Below are 26,384 nucleotides of genomic sequence, written 5' to 3' on the forward strand. Positions count from 1 at the left end.
AAGCCTTTTATATTTGGAAAGACATCTGCATTTAAACAAAATAAGTTCATTATTATTTCTATGAGAGTCAGTGCGATGTAATGGTTATAGTGCTCGACGAGGTCCTGGGGGACCAGGGCTCAAATCTCAACACAGCCTTGGAGCTCACTGTTTGCAGCTGGTATTCGGAGGCATAGTGCCTCAGGCAATGGAGACAGAACATGGCCATTGTGGCTAGTAGCCACTGATAGCCTTGTGGTCCTCCATGGATGTTGCATAAGATGCTGGGACATGTATAAGCCCAGTTGTGCACAATCCTAAAGTTATGCCTCGGTCTCCTGTGGGCTGTTGCAGGGGAATTAGGCACAATTCTCTTATATACTACTGCCTCCTTTCATAGTCTCCTTCAAATATTGCCTCTTCAATCACCCACTGCTGGGGCATAGCCTGCTGACATCATGGCCATTTGTTTCATCACATATGTTTATTCATTTCCTTTTCTATTGCAGAAACATGAACCATATGGAGGAAACCATAGTAACAAAACAGGAGGATTTGATTTTGATTTTAATATTTCTACTCCACCTTTCGGCCAAAAGGCCCTCAAGGCGGCTTACAAAAGAGCACCAATATAAAGATACATCAATAAAACATCAATAATGCATCAATAGAACATCAGTAATACATCAATAAAACAATTGAAACAATACAATTCTCAAAAATTAAATAGTTAATCTTCATTAGATATTGACAGTGAAAATCATACAAATAGCACATGCCGGTCTTAAAAAAAAAAGCAGCTTTGAGAGCATCTTTTTTCAGTTTATGACTCAGTTAAACAGCAAGTCATCCTGAGGTTTTCTGCTGGTTCTGAAGAAAGCTCAATTGCTATGCCCTTCAGACGTCCCCGTACTCTCAGGTTCCAGAATGGTAGCCATCTTAAGTCTGCTGCCTCTTGGGGAACCCGCCCGCCCGCCTGGGGTGCTCCTTTTCCTGCAGCCTCCCTCCTCGTCCCGGTACATTGCTCAGCAGCAACGGGCGCATCCGCATCCTGCCGAGTTCACGGCCTGGGCTGAGACTAGAGTTCCTGGAAGGACTCAATAAGGATGGGAGTCTCAATCTCCATCAGAAGTCCTCCACGCCGCTGCTGGTACAGCATCCGACAAGTCTGGGAGCTGCTCCAGGGTGGTGGAGGAGGAAGCTTCCCACCAGGACTCATGGCAAGAGAAGGTCAAGGAGGCAGGCAGCGGGAACATTCTGAAGGCCGCGTGTGCTCCAGCCCAGCCAAGTGTGCTCCTTGTGCTGAGAAGTTCTCTAGTTCAACAGTGGCTAGCATCTCCAGATCTTCAAATCTATAAGCGGGGGAATCCGGTGCTGGCTGTGCAGGAGAGTCTCGGCCAGCAGGACTCAAAGAGGGGGTGGGTTGGGGCTCGCCGGTTCCTGCCACCTCGCTGCCACCCGGGCTTCTGGCCCCTACTTTAGCCCTCACGGCACTCAGCATCTCCATGGAGGGAGGGAAGGGGTGAGAAAGGCACACCCTATCACCCCAAAGGGCAAAGTTTGAGGCGCTTGCTTGGCTTTCTGCGCTTGTCCCCAGCAGAGGGGAGCGTGCAAAGTTTGAGCAGCTCCAGCCAAGAGTGTGGAGGGAACAAGTGAAGTGAAAGCAGTTGTGTTGCATGGAAGTAGACAATTATTATATAATTGTACACAAATATGTCAATCAAACTCATTTCACTACCAGCTATTGTGACTCTTCAATCTGACATGTTGGTAAAAGACCACAGCAGAAGGCATTGCACACAAAATACACTTCAGGTTGCGGCAAAGGTAAATCTAGGTAAATTGGCCGCCCTTGTCACCTTTTCAGGATCTCCCAACTTGAAAGCTAGCGCTTGTTTGCATATAGTCCCTCCATTGCTTTGCACTACTAACTGCATGAAACAGAGATCCCAAGTACAACAAGGGGTGTGTCAAATCCAAATAAAAAGAATGTCATAGGCATTTAACACACCTTGAGATGAATAAACGCCATCCGCATCAAAAAGCCCTTAGCGGGAGGCTACTGGAAGACAATTACAAAATAAATCATCATTACCTTAGTGAAAAGGTTAGATAGACAAACTACCACCGTGGACATTTGAAAACAGCCTCTCATGCATTCTACATTTAGAAGCTGCCCCTCAAATGCTTGAGGGCTGGGGCTTTCCAAATCAGCAGACATGACATCCAGGCAGGCCTGAGCCTTGCTGTTTCCCTTCATAAATAAATGGCTGAACCGAGCCAAGCTTCATTTGTGCCATGGTTTACCGTCAGAAACATCCAGCATCCAACCAGCACCTTTCTCCACACCCCAATCTCACATATCTAAGGCACATGGTGCATTTCTGATTAAGGAAGGCCTGCCCTGCATGACATCTAAGAAGGTTGACAGCACAATCTTAACCATGCCTACTTAGAAGTAAGTCCTATGGAATTCAATGGGACTTACTCCCAAGCAAATGGAGTTAGCATTTGCAGCCTTAAATGCCTTCCTATAGAACAAGTGTGGTGAACCTTTGGCCCTCCAAATATTGTGGAGCTACAATTCCCATCATCCCTGGCCATTGGCTGGGGCTGATGGGAACTGTAGTTGAGCAACATCTGGAGGGCCAAAAGTTGCCAACACCTGCTTAAGAATGTAAGCATGGGGCTCAAGCTACACCCATCTAGGAACTGACCGTTCTGACCCAGAAGCCCTCAGCTTTGCTCAGTCACATTTATGTGACGTGGAGTACATATAGCACAAATAAAACATCTACCTTTTGGGGGTGGGAAGGGAAAGGAGACTTGTGTTGTTTTTAAAATGCCATGACAGGCAGAGATTATCCATGACAAGATTTGGAATCAGCAAGATTCAAGGACGCAGTCATTCCAAGGATCTGTTCACCCAGTTTGGCCTTCAGAGTGAATAGAGAGTTATACCACAAGTGCATATATGCCTTATTTCAACAAATTTGTTCTTTGAAGTTCTCCCACTTGCATTATTAATTGTTAATTGGTCTGGCATGACAGTTGGCTGTGCGTAGGATACTGCTGTAAAAGTTCTATGGTGATTGCAATTTGTTTCTAGCATTTATCCATTTTTAAACAAATTTAATTAGGTTGATGCTTTTACTCTTTATGGGCCCTTTAATTATTGTCAAGATTAATCTAGAAAATGGAAGCAATGTTTATCCTAGATGAAATTTCAGGAGTAGTTCATTCTACTTTTTGAAATTAAAAAATAGGAACACAATCAAAAGATTAAACCAAAAAAAAATTATTAAATATCAGAAAAGGAGCTGGGACTTTCTTCCCACTGGGCTCTTCCCAGGAACACAGAGGTTGCCTTATAGTGAGACCATCTAGGTATTGTCAACATTGATTGGCAGCAGCTCTCCTGAAAGTGGGAGAGACCCACGGAGACACCTGGGGGATTGAACCTATGACGTTCTGCATTGCAAAGCAATTGCAAAGCATGTGCTTTATCACCAAGCTGCTCCTGTCCTTTGCCGCCACCGCTGCCCGCCTTTCACAGTCCCTCCTCACCTCAATTTCCCTCGCATTCTGGGCAAAGTAACGGCAAGAGGCTTGGCTGGCACAGCTCAGGACACATGCACCCTGCGCAGAGCCTGACCCCTTCTGAGCACATGCACGTCTCTCGCCCAAGGAGGACCCCCTCCCCTCTCTCCCTCCCTCATAGCTTGGGCACTCCTCTCCCCCACCTTGTTCTTTAAAGTGCCCAGGAGACGAGCGCAGCAGCAGGAGCAGGAGGCGCTGGCCGGAAGGCAGTGGAGCTGAGGCAGCTGGCTGCAAAAGCCCCAGAAGGGGCAGAGGGAGCCTGCACCTGCTTTGCCACATAGTCCAGACTAGTGGGATTAAGAGCCGCAGGGGAGGAGCATTCCGGCCCCTGCATCCTCCACTTCTGCAGCCCTGAGCTAGAGGATGTGCCAAGCGAGGCTCTTTGCAAGCTGCCTGCTCTCGCCTTTCCCCAGTAGCCTTTTGCAGCTCCCTGGCTTGTGGAGAGACTGTACTGAAAAAGAAGCCCATGCCAATCCAGCTGAACCCAGTGCCTTATGGCTCTGCCATCAATGGGACCACCTCGGCTGAGTAAGTCCAGCACCGAAGGGGAGAGAAGGAAGTTGCAGCCCCGGGAGGACTGCTGGTTGACCCTAGATGTCCTCACTGGTCGGTCTGTGTTGCGCCTTGGAGGGTTTCTTCACCTGGACTTTTGTGTTGTGGGAACTTGGAGCTGTACAAATCTGCATACCCAAGATCAAGACTTCCCCTGCTCCCCCCCAAGTAACGCCCAAAAGTAACACTGGAAATGTTAAAGTTGCAGCTCAAAAGTAATGAAATGACAACTCGTTCTATTACTAGCCAAATATAACTAAGTTATCCACTCGTTACTCAAAAAAGTAATAAATTATAAGTAACTCATTATTTGTAATGAGCTACTTTCAAGCTCTGAGTGTGACATACATGGTCCTGCACCTCCGCAATATATCCTCAGAATAACCCTATGAGGTAGTTTAGGCTGAGAAGGTGAGTAGCCCCAAAGTCACCCAGTGAGTTTCATGGCTGAATGAGGATTTGAACCAGGTCTCCCAGCCCCTAACCTAGTAGTCTTATTTATTTATTAATTTTATTACATTTATATACCGCCCCATAGCCGAAGCTCTCTGGGCAGTTTACAACAATTAAAATAATAAAAACAAATATACAAATTTTTAAAACACACAAAAAAATTTAAAAACACAATTTAATTTTTTTAAAAACAATTAAAAAAAACAGTATCACTGTATCACACTGGCTTTTGCAGAACCTGCACACAACAATACCTCTAAAAGCACAATATAAATTACCCCACTATACTTTGCTTCCTTGCTCTTTTAAAACCTGTTGAAATCAATGCTAATGTAAATTATGTTGTGTGCTTTACATTTCCTCCTAAAGGTCAAGAGAGAGAAATACAGCCAGGACTCTTCCAATAATTTGATGGCATAGATCAGCAGTGACACATGGGGTGGGGGGCAGAATGGCAGTGGCATTGAGATGGCAAGGTTGGGGGTACTTTGGTGGAAGGCAGCAGCAGCCTACAGCTGTGTGCCCACATGCTGCAGGATGGCAGTGCCACCAACCCTGAACTTGCAGGCACCTTGTCCCATCCTTATTCAGTGAGTGGCACTGCTGCCATCACTGGGAGTTCACTTCTATTGCAGAGTTTGGAATCTATCCTGTGTTTTACTAGAATCCAAAGAGCCACCAACTACAGCTACCTGCACCCGAGCACCTCTGGCCTCCCCTCCCAGGCCTCTACCCTGGGGGGCCTGCTCACCCTGCCCTCCTCCTTGCTGGAGTTGTTGGAAGCCAAGCCCAAGAGAGGACGCTGCTTCTGGCCTCCCAAATGGACTGCCATCTACACATGCTCTTACACCAGCTGAGAGAAGATCTATATCAAGAGCTCCCACCTGAAGCTGCACCTCTGGACCCACACAGGTGGGGGCCGCCCGCTGGGTTGCCCCTTGGTCTTCCTGCATCTGTGGAGACCCCCTGCTTGGCACGCGGAGGCGCCCTGCCTCCATCCCCAATGTGGTAGTATCCTGTTTGTTTGTTTCCGAAGTGGCTTCTGCCACCAAACATACATGAAGTGGGGCTTCCTGTAGCCTAAGCCTGGGGGGGGGGGAAACTTGGCTACGATGGCTGAAGTAGTAGCTTCTGAGTTTTCAGGACAGGAGGGGGTAGCAGAAAACTTATATTTGAGTTGTATTGTGTGTTGCAATTTTTATCATATTGTTCTGTTTATTGTATTGAGTTTTGCCTGGTATGCTTTTGTACAGTTATCTGTATTCTGTATATGATTTGAGATTTTTTTTTATATAAGTCGCTTTGAGTTTCATTTTGGAAAAAAGTGACTAATAAATATCATAAATAAATAAATAAATGAAATATTTTAATAGCTATAATTATGATAGTTGCAGAAGTTGTATTTTGTTTTTAAAAGTTGGTTTTTAATTTCAACACACAAGAATCTGCAGGAAAAATGAAAAGAGTAAAACTACATTCCCCTTTCTGCCAAAACGCTTTCTATTGAATGTAAGCCTTGACAGGAAACATTTTCAGGAAGTATAACAGACCCAGCATACCTTGCCTTGTTGCCCATGAAAGGGAATTGCTTCAATGGCACATTTAATATGTGTCATTGAAGCCATTTTCTTTTCCTGGCAGCAAAAGTATATATAACGGAGATTGTACATTCGTTGAATGTTACATGCAAATAACTGTACGAGTGTACAGCTCAACTCCTTGGGTACCCAGATACACCGACTATACACTCGTTGAATGTAATGTGTGAACAGGGCCAATATGTTGCTACTTAAGGAAGTGGATTGGCCTGTGAAAGACCAACCCAAATGGTGTTTGCATTTTGACAAATTTGTAGGGTAGTACAATATCTCAGAGAGGAGGTCAGGTCTCCTGCTCCCCTGGTGCATTCACTATAGCTGCCCAATTTCCCTGCTTTTTAGATAGAAATATATGTTGGCTAAGGTAAGTTCTTACCTTAGTTTTCTCTTGCAATCAAGTTCTCTCCTGCAATCATGCTTAGGATAGATGAAACTGACCATGGGAAGGGGGAGGGGAGGATCTGCTTCCTATGTAGCTTGGAAGAATTTGGTTGTCCACTTAAATTGACCAATAAAAAGGTTTTGAAATTAATTAAAATACATTTGACACAGATTCCTAGGATGAATAATGAGAGAAATATAATTTTCTAGGCTAGATTATATGTAGAAACAGTAGTAACACAGGAAAGAAGCAAAGTAAGAATACCAATAAACATACAAAAAATGTAATTCTCCATCTCCATGAAGGGGAAAGAAAGAAGGGGATGTGAGAGGGAGAGGAAGGAGGGGAAGAAGAAGGGAAAAGGAAGGGCAGGGCAAGGGGATAAGAGGGAGAAGGAGGACAAGGACAGGTTTAATCATTTGCATGCTTATTGAGTTCAATGGGATTTAGTGTAATCATGCTTAGGATAGGTGAAACTGATCTGGGGGAAAGGCAGGGAGGGGGAGTAGGGGGAAGTGGGAGAAAGTGTAGGGATGGAGAGGAAGATGGAGGGGAGATGAAGGAGTAGGGGGAGGAAGGGGAGGAGATTGGGTGGGCAGGGAGGCACTGGGTAGAGTGAAAGCCCCTTTCCTTTTCAAAAGGAAAACATTTTAACAGTATTATTATTTTTCAGGGTTTCCCCCACATTTTTATTCTACAGCAGACATATGTAGTCTCCCAACCTCCCAAATCTAAACCAAAGCTGTCCCTGGCTATATCTACACCAGACATTTATTCCACTTTAAACAGTCATGGCTTACCCCAAGGAATCCTGGGAAGTTCTGAAACTCCCTTCCTAGGGAGGCACGAATGGCCCCCTCCTTGCCATCTTTCCGTCGGCAAGTAAAGACTTTTTTATTCCGACAGGTTTTTGGGATAGAAAGTGTTTAGGACTGGGCTTTACAAGGCTTGTTTTAATGTTTTATATTATTATCTGTATTATTTTAAATTGTTTTTAGATTTTTAAGTGCCTTTTATGGTTTTAAGGTTGTGCATAGTTTAATTGCATTTTAATTGTATGTTTTTCTATGTTTTTAACTACACGTAGTTTTATTTGTAAGCCGCCCTGAGTTCAAGTTTGGGAAAAGGGCGGGGTAAAAATAAAGTTTCAATCAATCAATCAAGTGTAGTTTGTGAAGGGTGCTGAGAGTTGTTAGGATGTGCCCTATTCCCCTTACAGAGTTACAGTCACCAGAAATCTCTGGGAAGAGGGGCTGACTGTTAAACCACTCTGGCCACTGGAGCTCTGTCAGGGGAAGAGGAGTCTCCTAGCAACTCACTGAAGGTGAATGCCCAAGTATGGGGCAAGATCAGTAATAGGATTACAGGTATTCTGTGAACATGGCTGATTTTTAATTAATTTCAACAAATTATGAGATCACTAACAGAAAAAAAGTCCAATAGGGGTCTGGATTTTTTTACTCGTGTTTCAGACTTTAAAGTATGGATTCGCTCTGTTTTGTGTATCGCCATGAAAATTTAGAGGGTTGTTAAGCAAGGCTTTCTGAATTCAGGACTATGTTTTGTAAGGTTTTGTTTTGAAATGAGTTTAGGGGAAGCAGCAGAATGGCATGGGGGTATTTTCAATTTAACATGGCAGACTGTGAAAAATCCATGCTGGCTATAGCATACAGCTACTGTTGTGACTATAGATCCTCCGTGGCACAGAGTGGTAAGCGGCGGTAATGCAGCTGAAGCTCTGCTCACGGCCGGAGTTCGATTCCAACGGAAGGAGGAAGTTGAATCTCCGGTAAAAGGGGTCGAGGTCCACTCAGCTTTCCATCCATCCATTGTCAGTAAAATGAGTACCTGGCACATGCTGGGGGGATAAAGAAAGGCCGGGGAAGGAACTGGCAATCCCACCCCATATATATGGTCTGCCTAGTAAATGTCGCAAGACGTCACCCTAAGAGTTGGAAATGACTCGCACTACAAGTGCGGGGACACCTTTACCTTTACCTTTACTGTTGTGGCTATATAATGTTCCCGGATGGTCATTTGTATTGTTCACTTTTAAATGTTTCTGGTTTTAAATTGTTTTTATGTAGTGTATTTTATTTTTGTCAAATTGCTTTGAGATACTTTCTTCATATAAAGTGACTGATAAATGGAATAAATTATAATTTAATGAGGTTTTTTTCCTTTTTTGGCTTCCAGGGAATTTGGCCGTTGGAAAGTGAATAATTTAGCTGTTGAAAGAAAGAATTTCCTTGGCTCCCCGCTGCCTCTCGCCCCTGAATTTTTCCGAAACATAAGACTGCTAGGACGTAGGCCGACTCTTCAGCAGATCACAGAAAACCTTATCAAGAAATATGGGACACACTTCTTGCTGTCAGCTACACTGGGAGGTAAGGTCACTCTCATGAAGCAGCTTCATAAGTATTCTGCCCAGCTTATTAAACTGGTCAGCAAGCTCACATGAATTGCATAAAATAATAACAGCAGCAGCTTTCAGTGAAGAGAAGAACGTCATGCACCTCTTGTTGCATTTTTTTCCGTAGTCTCCATGATTTCACCTTAAATGAAAACAGGCTTGCTCCCAGGAAAGGAACCGGGAAAGAAGACTCAAAGACAGAAAATGGGTTAAACTATAGTCTCATTTCTTATTACAATGTCTGTGGGGTAGTGGACAAACAGAGTGAGATGCTAGTCTAAATTAGTTGCTTGTGTGAAACAACTTTGTCCAGGGTAAAGGGAATGACAAGTTGAACCCCTTTTCTCTGGGCCATACCTTATTATTCTTATTCTCATCATCATCATTATATTTCTTACCAGCCCTTCACCCTAAGGTCCCAATAAGATGAGTAGCAAGACCTCCCTGATACTACCCCCTCCCGGGGCCCCATAACCTCTCTGGAGGTGAGGCAGATTAGCCTCAAGGACACTCCATATTCAAGCCAAGAGACCCACAGACCAGAGCAGCTGGCCTCTGGAAAGGTCCACCACCTTCAAAGGTGTCCAGTGGTGCTCACCTTCCCAGTTAAATTCCCTGTCCAAATGCGACCAATTAACCTATTTAACCACACCAACCCCTAGGCCCTTAATGCCCTAGTGCATCTAGTATAGAGTAGATTTTTTTAAAAAAAGCTGGTCCAACGAGACCAATATGTGGACAGGTAAAAAAAAAAAATCCTGCTTAGCCCTAATAATACTGTACAGGCATACCCCGCTTAACGTCGCTTCACTTAACGTTGCCTCGCTATAACGTACGCTCCACGTGCCTGTATTTCTCCAGAAACGCAGCGCAGCAGCAGAGGCTTCAGCGCGTGGGGGTGGAAATAGATGAGATCACACAACCACAAATCAGCTGGGAGGCGCAGCAGTGTAGCAGTAGAGGCTTTAGAGCGCAGGAGTGGAAATAGACGTGATCGCGCCACCGCAAATCAGCTGAGAGGTGCGGCAGCGCAGCAGCAGAGGCTTTAGCGCAGGGCTTTGAGGCTCCGCATGAAGGAGAGGGAAAAAGGTTTTAAAAGGTAGTGCTTCACTTTAAGGACATTTTCGGTTTACGTACTTGCTCTGGTCCCATTGAGTACGTTAATGCGAGGTATTACTGTACTGCTACTGTGGATGGGCTGGGCAGTTGCCAGAAAAGCCAAAGAGGCCAAGGGGGGCCTGGCATGAGTTTAGATAACCCACAGCAATGCCCAATGCCATTGTATATGTGTGCACACACATCACAAGTGCATCTTGCCTCTGCCCAGCTGCAAATGTGCTCTCATATTTTGGGAGGGTGCCAATGTAAAGTCATGCATTTTCAAACCAGAGGTAAAATGAAGTGAATCATAAAATATATTTACAAAAATATAGTCCTTACTGTAGTAGGAGTAAGTAGGACATATGCACATGTGCAATATTGGGCTGCAGGTCTCATTATCTCACATGCTCACCAGTGCTTCCAGTGCATATGACTCAGTGCTGTAAAGTAAAGAAGGATTCCTTTTTTAAAAGAAACTAAAGAAAACTAATATAGCATGGGAGAATCCTGTGGTGCCATTCTGCGTTAGGTCACCTCCATCTCCAATGCCAGCCAAGTGTAGGTTGTCACTTCTTTTCCATTGCACTGACAAAAGGCAGACTTTAAGTGAACTATTAAAACAACTTTAAGCCAATCCTTTCTTTCTCCTCTCACTCACACTTCCTGGTGTCTGAGTGGCTGCCGTAGATAGAGGAACAAATATAGCATTTCCTGTATAAATAAGGAAGCAGAAACCCAGTCTTCCTTCCAGTTTTCCAGAGTTCTGCATACGTACTTTTTTAGAGGGTGCAGCCTGTTCTTGTTCCTAGGTGTACAGGCATTCTTGTCTGCCATTTATTGACTTGTAAGTGAAAATCTATATTGATTTTGCTGACAAGCATTGTGGTTGAGGTGATATGAACATTTTATTGGTGATTATTCACACCTGTGAGCCACTATTTGATGCTGCTGTTTTGAAATGAGCAAAAGGCATGTCTAAACTGGCCATTGGACCTGTCCAAGATGTTATGGTGTGTGTGAGAGAGAAAATCCAAATGAAAAACTCTTCCATGACAGAAAATGCAACATCTTTTTAAAAAACAACACCCTGAACGATTTGTTACCCTGTAATAAAACCCCAAATAAGTCACCTCACTGCCTCATTCTGCCTTACAATAGAGCTGATCATGCCTTGCTTTTGCTGATTCCTTCAGTCTTATGATACAGCATGAGAAATGTGTGGTTTAGAAAGACAATTGCCAAATTTTAGCAAGAAACATTCATGTGAGAAGCAGACTCCTGTATGTGCAGCTGTTGTTAATGCAGATGTTCATTTGGATCCACACCCACATGTGTATTTTGATGCTCATCTTGGCTTCATTGAACTGGCTGGATGTATCTTGCAATAACGATAGGAATTTGTATCTCATCCTGGAACCACTGACTGTTATACATGGCTACAGCTGGTAGCCAATGGCTAGTACAATTGCCTCCATCTTAATCTGTAAAATTTCTCAGGACAAATGCATGCCCAGACATCTGTAGGCACCAAATTATACATTTTTCCACATCTGCAAGTAGCTCTTCCATTTCACCCCACATGAATCAGCAAATTGTTAGCTAAACTACATGCATGAAACAACTGAAAATGGCATGGTCTCTGTTAGCTTTCATAATAAGTAAAACAAAGCTAGTTAATTTTATGTTTAACAGGGTTTTTTTTACAACATCAGACAATCTCTTTCTGCTTGGGTTTTAAATAAATGTACTCAACTAAAACTCTGGAAATGATTAAGTTGTTTTGCATAGCCTAGGCCAGTTTTACCCACCTTACCTAGACCACTTAGTACACACACTAACTCATGGAGTTTAAAGAAAGCCTTAAAAAAGGCTTGTCCTTATCCAGAAGTATAGACTGTAAGACTGAATTATCCAAATGCTCAGGCCAAGGGTTAATAGTGTGGATGGTGGCAGTAGTACCTTGGAGTAAGTAACAAAGGGTGTTTTGCAACCTGTCCCACAGGAAGATAGTTATGCTTGAGCCTATCACATTCATTGACAACTGTTGAGAATACCTTGGAGACCAGATAGAGATAAATGTTTCACCGTGTCTCATCACCCAATAAAATTAAGTTGAAATAGATTTAGGACAGACAAAAGACTGTTGTTGTTGTTAACACAACAGATAATTAAGGTATGAAATTTGCTGTGTCAAGATGTTTTGACAGCCGCTGGCTGTTGCATTCAAGCTGTGCTTGTGGGCTTCTTATATGCATCTGGTTGGCCACTGTGAGAACAGGATACTAGCCTATATAGGTCTTGGGTCTGATCCAGCAGGGCTCTTCTTATGAGCATAGGCCAGCAGCACTGGACAGAGGGACACTACTAATCAATCCAAACCCCTCAACCCCATGCAAAAGGGGTTTAGAATATTCTGGTAGTATCTAGGTATAAATATCAGGAATTAGTAAATGGCATGACAGCCACTCCAAAGAGCCAAAGGAGCTTTAGGACTGAGTCCTGTGGCCAGTTTAGCTACATCTTCCCTTCACACACAACAAATTGTCCTTCTGAAATGGTCCTTGAGGAACGGGGCCAGGTGATAAATATTGTACATAATTTGGTTTGGGTATTATGGGGTTAATTACTTTTTTGGACAATTACAATCAAAAGGTCAGAAATACAGGCGGGCCCCGCTTTACGGCACTTCGCCTTTCGGCATTCCGCTAATCCAGCGACTTTCAGTTAGGGAAAGTCCCCGCTCTAAGGCGCTTGTCCTGCTTTTAAGAAGGTTTTTGCTCATCGCGCACCATTTTCGTGTCATTTTCTCACAATGCACACCATTGTCGTCAATGGGTTCCACTTTTCAGTGGGTTCCACTTTTCGGCAGCAGTCCGGAACGGAACCTGCCATATAAGCGGGGCCCGCCTGTATAGCTAAAGCTCAGAAGCCTTGTTAGAGACACTCCAGATTCTGCCCTGGCTTTCAGTTTCCTTTCTGGAGAAGGAGGGCTTAGCAGAGGGGGGCAAAGGGGCAAAGGTGAGTTTCCTTGCTTGGTTTGGAGCTATATAAACTCAGGCTAGCAAGAGGAGATGTTATATTTTATGCTGGAGGAGAGACGCTGCATAAGCTGCTGAATGTTGAGATCCTGAAAACTTTGGCTGTAGGATATTGCTTTAAAGAACTGAAAAGAAAATAAGGGACAGTCCAGATAGAGATAACTGGATATGTTTATCCTGTTATTTTCATACACTTTTGCCGTTAGGGTTTTGTTTTGTGTGTGTCTTGCAACTATTCAGATGTTAGAACCTTTTTCCTACAAATAATATCCTACCCCTGTAAACTTTTAAAATTTGTTATCTAAGCCTTCTAGTTTCTCTCCTTGTGGTGTTCCCACCCCAAGCCTACAAGCTAAACCCTACAGTACCTCACAGTACCTAAAGGTATTTTCGAGAGACCCAAGGAAATTGAGGCTGTGTGGTGGAAGCAGTTGGGGGGGGGATTAACATTTCCACCTGTTGGCAGCAGAAAAGGTCATAGGAAGGGAAGGGCAAACAAGAGGGGGATATTCTGTTGGGCCTAGACTCTTTTCCTCTCATGGGTCACTGGTCCCATGACAGGGCATGGTAATTTGCAGTATTACCACATGGGTGTGCCTTTGATGGGAGGGCAGGCCAGTGTCATCACAAGGCATACTGGGACAACTGATGGGGCTCAACTGCCCTGGGAACACCCATCACTGACAAGTGCTGGGACCTCATTTTTAATTTAAAGGGGGACTTTTATTCCTGGTGCTCTGGTGATGAGCAGCTTCCAGCTGACAATTTGGATTCGCTCTTCCAAAGGCAATTTCCCTGGATGTTAAGAGATTCTGCATCAGTGTGGGGAGAAAGATGGCTGCTGCCCAAACATATAACAATCTCCACCTCTTTTTTCTCATGGGGCTGTAGAATTATCTAGCCGCATGGGGGGGAGATCCAAGATGGTGGCTGGAAGCAACAAGAAATAATGATGATGATAATTACTTTTAAAAGGTTATCAATGGCGGGATGGAGTCCACTGATGGGAAGAGGCCTAAAGGACAGCAATTTGTTGTGGGTCTTCTCATTAACAATCACTCGTGGCCGAGTAAGATTGTCGTCCAGGGTAAGGTTGTCAACAATGGGTCCGTAAGTGACTCAATCCTGCAGCTGATGGTACAGGATTGTTACAATGTTAACAATGAGGAGGAAATTATTGCCTCATGATGATTGGTAAACTATGTAGCAGAGGTGATTTAACTATCTACTCTTCTGATTGTTTTTGTCCCTACATGGGCCAACATACTTTCATTAAAACTCCGGAGAGTTGTAATCTTCCCTTCTTTAATGCAATTCAATAGACGGGAGCAGCACAAGCAAAACAGAACAGAGGTATCATTTTAATCAGAGAGGTAGTACACACCAATTCTAAATGGACAGTTCCTCACACAGCATATTTCAACTCTGCAGCTGACAACTGAACAGTGTTTTTTATCAGCGTTTTACAAAATCCTGTAAGTTTTATACTATTGAACTGTCAGTCATGGCATGCTGAGAACACAGGGTGGGTTTTGTTTTGTTTTTTGGTCTGCTTTCACTTCAGTGAGATTTTGATCTATTTCCTTTTTTTAAAAAAAAAGAAGCTATGATGAAGCTTAACATATTGTTATCTTAAGTGACAAAAAGAAGCTATATCTGGAAAGGACCTTTACAAAACCAATGCTGCAGTTAGATGCTGTGGAAAGATGCACCTGCCAAAGAGTGACTGTCATTTTCTTAATACACAATTGAGGCTTCACTTTCAGAAAATGAATTAAGAAAAGCCATTCTTTGCACGAATCAAAAGCATTTGACAAGATTGTCCAGCGGGAAGGCTACACAATCACAGGAATTATCTTTAATATAATCACCCACCAAGGGATAAAACAGTATTTGCTCAATTGTCACTTTTTGTGGTTGCCTGGGTGGGCAATTTTGGGCACTAATCATTTTCCCCACTGCATAATTCCTACCCCTTCATCTCCAGATATCTCTGCTGGAATGTATCCCCCTCCCACTCAATCTATTATCAAATAGATGGTATCTACCCCCTTCCACTGTAAATTTCCAAATGTTAAACACAATAGCATCACTTTTCAAAACAGCATGTATGAATGTAGGTATGCCTTTTCCATTAATGCTAATGGAAACCATGTGGCTATAGTAATATCTGCACTCTTGAATATTTTTTTTATCTCCCTGAGGCTATAGTCACATAGGAAACTTGTGTTCCACTATTGCCTTGAAAAGCTTGTTAACAGGACAGTGTTCCCAGAAGCCTTTGCTGTTTCGATTTATTGATGGTGAACAACTTCAACTATAATAACTGTCCAGAGATGTACAGTGTAAAACTTTAATAGTCACAACAAATATGACTTTGTCAGCAACACATAAACTTATGCAGGCCTCCCACCACCACCCACCTGCAGACTGATGCCAGTGTTATCCCACTAATGCATAGTTTGCCCTTCCACCCACCAAACAGGCAAGCAGGCAGACGTACAGCCAGTGGGAAACCCCCAAATGTTCTGGCCCTGCTGCTGTTGTATGATGTCATCAGGCCTGATCTGGACCCTGTCTGCCTGCTCCCATCTTCCACCTTGGCCACCGTAAGCAGAGGGCTGTGGATGCAGCAGTGGTCCCACTACTCTGTAAAGTTCCACTGACTGGTGGAGGAGAGGGAGGCTAGAATTGCTCTCCAATGTATTTTTCTGTATGAACTGTAACAAATGGTTAGTCTAGGGAGAACTTAACTACAACTCTGGGTTCAGACAACATGATAAGCTAAACATGGACTCAGCTTAGCATGGTGTGGCAGCAAAAATTCCCAGGGAGGAGCAAAGTGGCCGGGAACCAATGCATTCATGCTAAGCCAAGGTTTAGCTTAGCACAGGGGTGGACAAATGTTCCATCATACCTGGCTGTTGGCTACACTTGCTAGGGCTGAAGAGAGTTGTAGCACAGCAACATCTGAAGGGCCAAAGGTTTTACCACACCTGGCTTAGCATGACGCAGAAATCAGGCCACATTATATGGTCTTAGGTAGATTTTAACCTCTTCTAGAGGAGAGCATATTATACCACTAGATTATTCTGAGAAGAAATACTTCAACTTCTACACCAGTGATAATGTGAAAACTAGGGATACTTTCACAATCTATGTTTGCAACTTTTGCCCAAGATTTTGTGGTGAAACTTTGTCAAAGTGGTGGAATTCATTCTTTTGGATTATTTCAGATAGCCAGCATGGTGTAGTGGTTAGAGTGCTGGACCAGAACCTGGGAAATGAGGGTTTAAATCCCCAATCAACGATGAAGCTTGCTGGGTGACCTTGGGCCAGTCACAGTCTCTCAGCCTAACCTATCTCACAGGGTTGTTGTGAGGGTAAAATGGAAGGGGAGCAGAACCATCCACGACACCTATGGAGGAAAGGTGGGGTATAAATAGAATAATAATAAATAAATAAATTGCATGTTATATGTCCAGATTTTTGCAAGAGCTTTTATTATGTTTTTTAAAGTTGTTTTTCATTTTAAATATATATTTTAATTATGGCATAACTGTACAGTTCTGCAACAGTGCAATTGGTTTATTTAATTTCATTTAATATATTAATATATTTTAGAAACAGGAATAGAACTTCTTGTTTAAAAAAAATTGAATTCTCACAGAAACACAAAAAGGGGAGTTTTTTGCCATCTGAATTATTATTTTGAGGGTGACATGCACATAATTCCTGCTGGAATTCAAATGGAGTGGAACCCAAGCTACATTGGAATATTGGAGCAATAATGGAGCGGAACTGAGGAAATCTCATTCTTAGCAGAAACCTTGCTTGTTTATCTATTTATAAAAGTATTTATATACTGTTACACATGTCTCTGGGACAGGGACGGGTGAGAAATACAATTCAGTTCACATTTCAAGCGGAATCGATCAAATCCGCACTTTCTGAAACAATATGAGAACCAAAACACAGGAATCCTTTGAAATTCACACATATTTGAATTTTGTAATGCAGTTCATCAACCAAACAATGTTTACAAAAATGCGTATGTTAGGGGAAAATGAATAATATATTATGAAGAGGGCTTAGGAGGAAAGATGAGCAGTTCTGTTTTTGCCATATTAAGTTTCAGGAGACAATGAAGCATCCAGGCAAAAATGTCCAAAATACATGCCATAATACATTGTTGGACATCAGTAGAGAATTCTGGGGCTGAAAGATATAACCATGCATCATTGGCATACTGGTAATACTGAAGGCCATGAGATCAGATCAGATTCCTCAGGAATAGTGTATAATGGGAAAACAACAAGGGGCCTAAGACTGAACTCTGTGGAAACCTGACTGAGAGAGGAAAAGGTGATGCACAACTTCCACATAACCTATTAAATGTATGGTGTGACAGATAAGAACCAAACCAACTGAGGACAGAATCACAGAACCCCTTATCATGAAGGGAGTCTAGCAAAAGATCGTGTTCAACCATGTCAAAGGCTGCAGAAAGATCAAGTAAAATAAGAACTGGACAGAGACCTTAAGACTTGGCAGTAAGAAAATAATATGTGATAGTCATAAAGCCTGTCTCAGTGGAACACAAGGGATGGAATCCAGATTAAAAAGCATCTAGAACAGAGGTACGTTCCAAGACTTTTGAGACAAAGGCAACAAACAAACAGGGTGATAATTAGGAGAAGAGTGAGTCAAGAGAAGGCTTTTTGTGAATAGGAGAAACAGTAGCATGCTTAAATGCAGAAGGGAACATACCAGAAGAAAATGATAATCTGACAAGGGAAATTCAGTAACAGAAAAATCAGATCAGAAAAGACAAGATCAAGGCAATGACCAAGGAAATGCATAGATAAATCAGACCAAAGCTTGAGATCAGAAGAGGAAGAGAAAGAGACAAAGCGTAAAGCAGCAAAATTCAGGGGGTCATTCATATGAATACTAAAATCCCATAGAATGAGATTAGGAATATTGTCCAACAGAAAGAAAGTCAACCATGAATCAAAATCAGAAATCAGGCTAAAACCAGCCTGAGCTCGATAACAAAAGGCCCACCCACCCTGACCCTCAAGACAACTCGTATGAGAAAAAGAAAGTCCTCCAAAGGAGAGGGTAGCTGAAATAGTGGCATCGTGGGCACAAAGCCAGATTTCAGTGTGAAATTCTTTTTGGTCAACATTCCAATAAGGAAAGAGAAAGCCAATTTTGCATTTTGCTTTCTTTAAGAGAGCTGCCAGACATTTGTATTTATGTGCAGGAAAGCAAACTTGGTAAATGGATGACTTTGTAGTGAGTTTTTTGTATGCCTTTGTAACCAATTGGCTGGCAAGCCTATCCCCTTTTGACCATAAAGGGAACTCTTAGGCTGTGTCTGAAATGTTCCCAAGTCTCTATTCACACCCACTGAAATATGCTCCCCTTGGGTGTTCTAAAACAGGAACTCAGAAAAACTTCTTTTTAGGAAAAAAAAAAGTTACTATGAGAAAATATGGTCAATGGTGTTTCTAGTTGCTATTTCGTGCTGTGGAAAGTCTGGCTTTTGGTGGCTAGGCTTTTTTAAAATTTAAATGTCACTAACATTTAAATATATTAATATTTTTAAGTATATGGAATACTACTCAACTGTCAATTGTTTGTACAGAAAAAGAAAAGGAGATATATCTTTATGCCATAGATTGTACTTGGTGAACATACTATCTGGCTTAAGATTCTAGAACTTAGTCAAGGACTATTTTGCTTTGACCTATCCTGAAAGCATCCAAATGTAGTATGTCATTTTGCTTATCAGAATAAAATGCTACTGTTTCTTTGTCCAATCTAGTTGCCAGAATTGTATTGGCTAAACATTGGAAAAATAATTTCCCAACCAGTATTCTATATTTCTTTATGACATTAAAATAAATCAGAAGAATGATCAATGGTAATATTTCATGATCAATAATGTGCCTAATTTTTAAAATTTCTCTTCCAATACCAGTTTTAAAAACTCATTTAATTTTGTTTTGTTTTATAACTTGTTTTTCCAAGTACCTCATGGTGATACACGTGGTTCTCTCCTGCCCATTTTGTCCTCACAACAACTTGTGAGGTAAATTAGACTTAGAGATTGGGGACTGGCCCAAGTTCACCCCAGTGAGCTTCATGGCAGAGTGGGGTTTTGAACCCCAGTCTAGTCCAGTACTCAAATGCTAATGGGCAGGTATAGAATAATCCATATCATAATGCTAACATCTGTCAGAAACATTCCCATAATACATTTTCAATCATGGCTGACATATAATACAACTGATACAAAATTGTATAGAGCATTTCTGCTACTTCCTACATCTCTGATTTTAGGAATTTGCAATTCTGTTTCCCAATTACTTTTATATTTTCAGGTCTTTGGTTTGATAACTTGCAATATGACATGATTTTTTATAAGTCCCTTGCAGATTTTAATATATATATTTAAAATCTTGACTTTTTTGAAGATTACTGAGGTGGGAGTGGGAGAGAACTCCCCTGGGAAAAAACAAAGGGGCTATCAGGCAGTAGAGAGCTTTGATGAATATGGGGGAGTCCACTGGGCCTGTGATTGGCTGGAAAGAACACTCACAGCCTCTTTTCCTGCTAGGGGTCATGTGATTTCTAGTCTAGTACAACCCTATAAACTCTGGTAGGAAAAGATATTTAAAGCATCACTTCCACTGGAGGCCCATTGGGCCTCAGTCATATTTCCCAGAGTCCTCCACTGCCTTACCCCATCACCTTCCTCCCCAAAGTAAAATTGAGACCTTCTTAATACAAAGAATGTGTGCTGTCACTCAGTTGTGGCCCGTATCACATGTGCAAGAACCTCTTGAGTGACAGAACAGATTCTTACGAACACTAAGATCTGATATTTTCATTGAAGTAGGTGTGCCTGTGGTGCTTAGGATGGGGGCGCCGTTTACAACAGGGGTGGGGAACCTCAGCACAGGACTCAAATGTGGCCTCCGGGCCTCTCTCACAATCCTCTATTCACCCTTCACCAGCCCTGCTCTGCCCTCTCCCCAAGTGCTTTTGCCTGGCTTGAATGTGTCCTTGAACTATAATAATGCATCTTGCTTGCTTAGGTGGCAAATGGAAAGATGCAGCCAGCCAGTGGTGTAGAAACCTCTGGTTTTTGTGTGGCCAGAATGTATCACTATGCAAAGATAGAGTCACATCCATTGCTCCACCTAATTTTGTCTCCAGTTCCATCTAGCAGGTTGCCCGTGAGGGAATGCTGCCATTGGTCCCTCCTGCCCCTTGGTTTATAGTAATCAAGAGTTAGCATGTAATTGGCACAGATGCTATTCATTGAAATAGTATGCGATTGCATTATCCACCCCCCCCTCCAGGTGGGATGGGATATAGAAATCTAAATATTCCTGTATTGCCCATTCATGGAAGCCCTCTTTGGGTGTTCTACTTATGGTTAAGGAGAACATGTGAATGGGACATGAGATTATACCCTTGGAGTCTGCAAGTACACTGCAAACATCTGATGGAAGAGAGCCTTCACATGTATAGGCTGTGTGCAGTCTTGAGCCCTGAGAGTCCCAGATTGCATATAAATCTGTGCAGCAAGACTCCCTCCCTCCTTCCCTTCAAATATTTATCTTATATGCATGGACACCAGGGCAGTGGCTCTTTCATGAGGTCCCACTTCCTACTTTCAAGTTCCCCTTAACCATGAGTCTAACACCTCAGTAGGTTTAGAGTCATGGAGATTTATCGCCATAGCAGGCAATGGCAACAAACTCAGTGCACATACACATCCCTGAGAAGGGTTGGGTTGAAGGGTGCATTATAAATATTACTACTACTAATAATAATAATATGGGGTTCTGATTGTGACCAATGCATTTTGCTAGCTGTTTTCCAAAATAGTCCAGCATCCTTCACATGACATCTAACTATGGTTTATGCTCTTTTCATTATTAATAAGAAGAGAAAATTGAACGGCAGGCTTTTAAAATACATTTGCAGTAACAACAATTTCTTGAGACAGGAAACAGCTGCAAGTATTTTAATCATAGGGATATCTATTATTACAAAATAAAAATACATGTTCCTAACTCATATTTATGTATATTTAACTAAAGGTGTTACAGTATTGTTCTAATGCCTCTTATCCAGGAATTTGTGATTTGCATTTCTATTTAAATAATTCCTGAAGTTGCTCATAAGACTCGTGCGGATTTAAATCATTATTGCAGCCTGCCATTTCCTAACTATTCTATAGCCTCTTCCTTGTTAAAGCAGCCATAATGGGATTCCAAAAACAAACACACAAACCCCAAAAATAAACAAATCAGCAAATCCCTCTTTGCAAGCACCTTTGTTGTAGTAAATTTTGTAATTTGACATTACATCATTTCATTGTGCATTTCCCTGCTTCTCTCTTTGTTCTCCCCCACAGCAGATAATGATATGGATGAGGCATAGTACACATACATAACTCTATGAATATCTGAAACTGACATATTAGTCAGGTCATTGATCATCTTAACCTAGTATTGTTTGCACTGGTTGTGGCTGCCCAGGATGTTGGGTGGGGAACTTTTTGGACCTTCATACTAAAATGCTGATGTTTAGCTGGAGGAATACAAAGCATGCCCTCTACCACTGCACTACAATCTCTGCCATGCATACAAAAGTTGAATTTGATACATTTTGGTTATGTCGAGTGTGGAAGAAAACACAACTACATGTTGTGTTTGAATTCAGATCTTGCCAGAGGCACTTTATTAAAGCAAAGCAAAACAAAACAGAGCAAGAGGCTGCTTGGAGAGATATTCAGACAAGCATAGTCAAAAGTTCTCTACCACAGGCAATTTTCAGCACATTCTTACAGCAAAAGTTTAAGGCACACAGAAAGCTGCTTCAATAGTGCTACACACATATGCTTATCTACTTTGTAATTAGAAGGTAGAGCATTCAGCAGTTTCTCTCAGACTGTTCTGTGATGTATCTTCGCAACATATTTTTCCAGCATGCTTTAATGTCATTCTTCCCATCACCCCCTTTGTACTTGTAAAGTCTTAACCAAAATTTGAGGCCTAGGAATTTTAATTCTATGCTATGGATGGGGGGAAAGTCAGTTTTGTTTGCATTTTAATGAGAAACTACCTATTATGCACTTCTTGAACCAATACATGAACCAAAACACAGCTATCCGAAATTCACCCTTATCCGAATTTTGCAACGCAGTTCTCCAAGCAAGCATGGTTTACAAAATTGCATATATTAGGGGGAAATGTACATGAAAAATGAATATATTAATTAAAATAACATGGAAAATGCATTATATTAGGGTAAATTGCTTGCAAAAATGTGTGTACTAATTAAAACCGCAAACACGTGCCAGTTAGGAGAAATTTATACTAAAATACTGATGAATTTTCATGAGCATTTTTTTTTAAAGCAAACTGCTTTAGAACTATGGAGAAGTGAATTTTAAGGTTGGAAAAATGAGAAAATGAGAGGACCGAAATTGAGAGGTTAATCTAGCTCTAGTTATGTCAATTTTTTTTTTTTTTTAAATGGAAGCTTCTTTAACAGGTTATTTTTATATATTGCCTGCACAGGAGAGGAGTCGCTCACAATTTTTGTGGACAAGCGGAAGCTGAGTAAGAGATCTGAAACAAGTGATCCTAGTATTAACAGTACCACAGTGACTCTGGAAACACTACACCAACTGGCAGCCTCTTACTTCATTGACAGGGACAGCACCTTGAGAAGACTTCACCATATTCAGATTGCCTCCACTGCTATAAAGGTATGGGAAAGCGCTTTGGAACCACACAACATAAACTGGGTTATTTACTTACCATTTTGAATATACAAGCCTTTATCTTGTTTGTTCTCAAAATGACTCTGTGATCAGAGTCTTGTAATTCCAGTTTAAAGGTGAGGATTTGGTGACCAAGACCCAAAGTTCCTTGTGCACTCACCTATGCATGCACCAGGTCTGTTAACTTTTTTTCTTCTGATTCAAACTCCTCATGGAGCCCACTCCAGAGGGTCCCCAGATAGCTCTTGTGGTGTTCAGAAAGCATACAGGGTTGCAGCAGGGAGATAAAAGGCCTCAGAAGCCCCAGAGTACCACTTCAGAGTACAATCAGGGGTACACATGAGTGAAAGTTCCTCCTTGTAAAAATGTTCCCTGCACATAGAAAATGAGCATATCAGGGAGAAGGCTAGGGTAGAATCCTCTACACAAACATCCGCGCATGCATTCAGTTATGTGACTCCCCACCACATTTTCAAAATAGTACAATCTGGAGACATAGATTTACTATTTCAGTGAGGATCTGAGATAGGATTTGAGCCAAGATCTCTAACATGGTATCTGTAAAACACACTGGCTCTCTGTGACACATACCCATCACTTCTTTCTTACAAAGAGGACATTACAGCCAAATCATATACTGTGAGCTGAGCTAGACAGAATACCAGTAACTCAGTTAGTAATTGTGTTATTGGCTTTTTAACAGTAAATTGCAGGGACAAGGACCCTGAGTGTTCGTGTGGGGGGGAAGGTTTTTAAACACTTTGTCCCCTACTGAAGTCCCAATCCATCTCCGACCCCTTGCACCTCCATTGCAGGGGAGAGTTAAGCTCCCAAATTGCAGACAGGGGACCCTTAATCTGGATTGGGAACACAGCAGGGAGCAAAGGGTTAAAGCCCTGCTGCCGACATGCTGGTGTCTCAATCTATATTGGGCCCTCTGCACCATTTACTCTAAGAAAGCTAATAATGCAATTGTTAACTGTATGATTGGTGTCTCATCTAATTTGGTCCTGAGGTTCCATCATCAGCACTTAGCTGAAACCTTTGCCATGAAAGAGGATTTTCAAGACAGCGATAATAATGGGAAGTGAGTCACCAATCACCTGTTATGTATTCCATAATCATGACACTATTTTGCACCTTTATTTTGTAGCAATAAGGGTGCTTTTGTATGTATGTATGTATGTATGAGGTGCAAAGCAGGATGTCTTGCCCCCAACATCTATATGATATGTACCTAATTCCTCATTGGATCAGACTGGTAGGTGTTCTTTCAAAGCTTAGAAACATCAAGTTAAGGTTTATAAACTTATTACAGCCTAAAACTAGCTGTCTGCCTGTTCTATTGATTATAGCTGCTGAGCTGGGATTTTGAGATCACATTGTATGCATAGGTTGCACATGTACTGATACATTTAGATGAAGCAAGTTTGCCAAGTTGCAATCTCAGCACCATTTCACATTACACAGAGGTAAACCCAGGCTTGCCATTAAGTGTACACCAGGGACTGATGGGATTTGTAGTCCAACAACATCTGGATGGCACCACATTGGCTACCCCAACCACAAGCATGCTATATCCACTTGAAGGATGCAGTGTGTGGAACTATCCTCAGCTGCAGCTTTTTCCGGCTCCTGCTTCTATCCCCCAGTCTAGATTTCCTACCCAGCTATATGCAGGGCAATAAACCCAGATTCTATGGCAGACTTTTGTGTTATAGTTGTTATTATCTACTGTAATCTATATTTAAAACTAATAACTTAGCTGGCTAAAAATGATACATTTCAAAAATGAGGGCATATGCACAGATAACAGGTGTTTTAAGTTGCTTGCTTATAAGAGTGGAAGATGCTTTGAAATAAGAGTTTTTTCCAGTTTTCCATTATTAATAGTTCAAAACCTTGCCTGCTATTTTTACCTTTTTAAAGCTAGCATCTAATTTATGCCATCATTATCATCACCTAAAACTGAGCCACCAAGAACTTGTCATTCTGTCAATATCCATACTTCTGTTATGTATGCCATAAATAAGGACCAGTTCACAAAAGCATCTAAATTGCTTGATTACTCAGCACTTGATGACTCACAGCCAAATGTGTGAGCTGCCATTGTTGAAAAGTGTTGCAGCTGAGGTGAGGTGAAGCGATGCAGACATTCTTCCTATGGTGGTTCATCTATGAGCATGAAATATTCGTTCATGCCAGTTTGCAATCAAGTTATTTGTTTGAAGCCGCCCCAAGACTACAGTTTATTTATTTATTATTTGATTTATATCCCTCCCTTCCTCCCAGCAGGAGCACAGTTATAATCAGTTTAGATTTTCAGAGAGAGACAGTAGTAATTTATACATAGCTATCAAGGAGGGAAGCATTTGTGAGCCATGTGGAATGATAGTTGATAGGATGGAAATATAATAGACAAGACAACACGACATGATACGCGTATGATTGTTCTTGTGGCTGCCTGCATACTGAAGTGTGTTTTGCTGAGAGATCAATAATCACAGAAGAGGGCAGACTGCAGCAACAGTCCACAGGTTCAACTGTGGGCAAGTTGCACAGATGATCCCTTTGTTCAACCCTTGTTCAACCCTTGTTCAACCCTTGGGAACTGTTCCAGGAGTCAGCTCTTAAATAGTGGTGTTTCCAAAGCTCATGAGTACATTGTGGTAAATTAAATTTGTTGACTCGTAATACTCATTGAACATACAAGGCAAGGCCCACATTTCTTCTCTGACTTGAAAGAGTAGCCTGAGATACGCAGGCATTTCCAAATTCTCCCAAGCCCAATGCATTGAACCAGGAAGCACGGGGGACTGTAGCCCTTTTCAGGCATACAGGAAACTGGGTAAACTAACACATGTAAGGGGGTGCAGGAAAAACCTACAAGGTCCATCCCCATCATCCTCCACAGGTTGTGGGATGGCAGTGTCAAGTGGGGAGCCTGCTTCTAGTCTTGTATGCTCTGTATGCCATGTATAACCCTGGCATATCAGGGTTTTACATCATGTGGGGAATTCTGCACAAGTAGAAGCAGGTTCCCAGTGGAATTTCCTCGTGAAATTCGCCAGCATTTTAGTGTGAATTTCTCCTAATAAACAAGTTTTTGTGTGCAGTTTTGACTAATGTACACATTTTTGCAAGCAATTTCTCCTCACAATGCATTTTATGTTATTTTCACTAATATATTCATTTTACTGAACATTGTCCTCTAATATATGCATGTTTGTACACCTTGGTTGGTTGGAGAACTTCATCACAAAATTCAGATCAGTGTGAAGTTTGAAGGATGGCTGTGTTTCAGTTTCCATATTGTTTTGGAAAGTGAAAATTTGATCCATTCTGCTTTAAATAGAACCAAATTGAATTCCCCCCCTTCCCTAATCCAGACCCCATTGAGCTCCAATGAGCTATCAATGAGCATGCAACAGGGCTTCAGTTCAGAATGGGGCTG

General features: G+C 42.0%; 1 protein-coding gene across 2 annotated transcripts in view; it reads left to right on the forward strand.

The window, feature by feature from the left end:
• BRINP3 (BMP/retinoic acid inducible neural specific 3) overlaps window positions 1-26,384 on the forward strand; it is a 360,329-nt gene that overhangs the window by 174,443 nt on the left and 159,502 nt on the right. The window contains exons 2-3 of one of the 2 annotated variants that reach the window (XM_061634005.1): window positions 8,761-8,951; window positions 22,725-22,915. In XM_061634005.1, the coding sequence (XP_061489989.1) occupies window positions 8,761-8,951; window positions 22,725-22,915 (382 nt within the window). The remainder of the gene's footprint in view (window positions 1-8,760; window positions 8,952-22,724; window positions 22,916-26,384) is intronic. The other variant, XM_061634006.1, reaches the window with a different exon arrangement.

This window comes from Rhineura floridana, chromosome 6 (assembly GCF_030035675.1).
Source record: "Rhineura floridana isolate rRhiFlo1 chromosome 6, rRhiFlo1.hap2, whole genome shotgun sequence".
NCBI classification, from domain to species: Eukaryota; Metazoa; Chordata; class Lepidosauria; order Squamata; family Rhineuridae; genus Rhineura; species Rhineura floridana.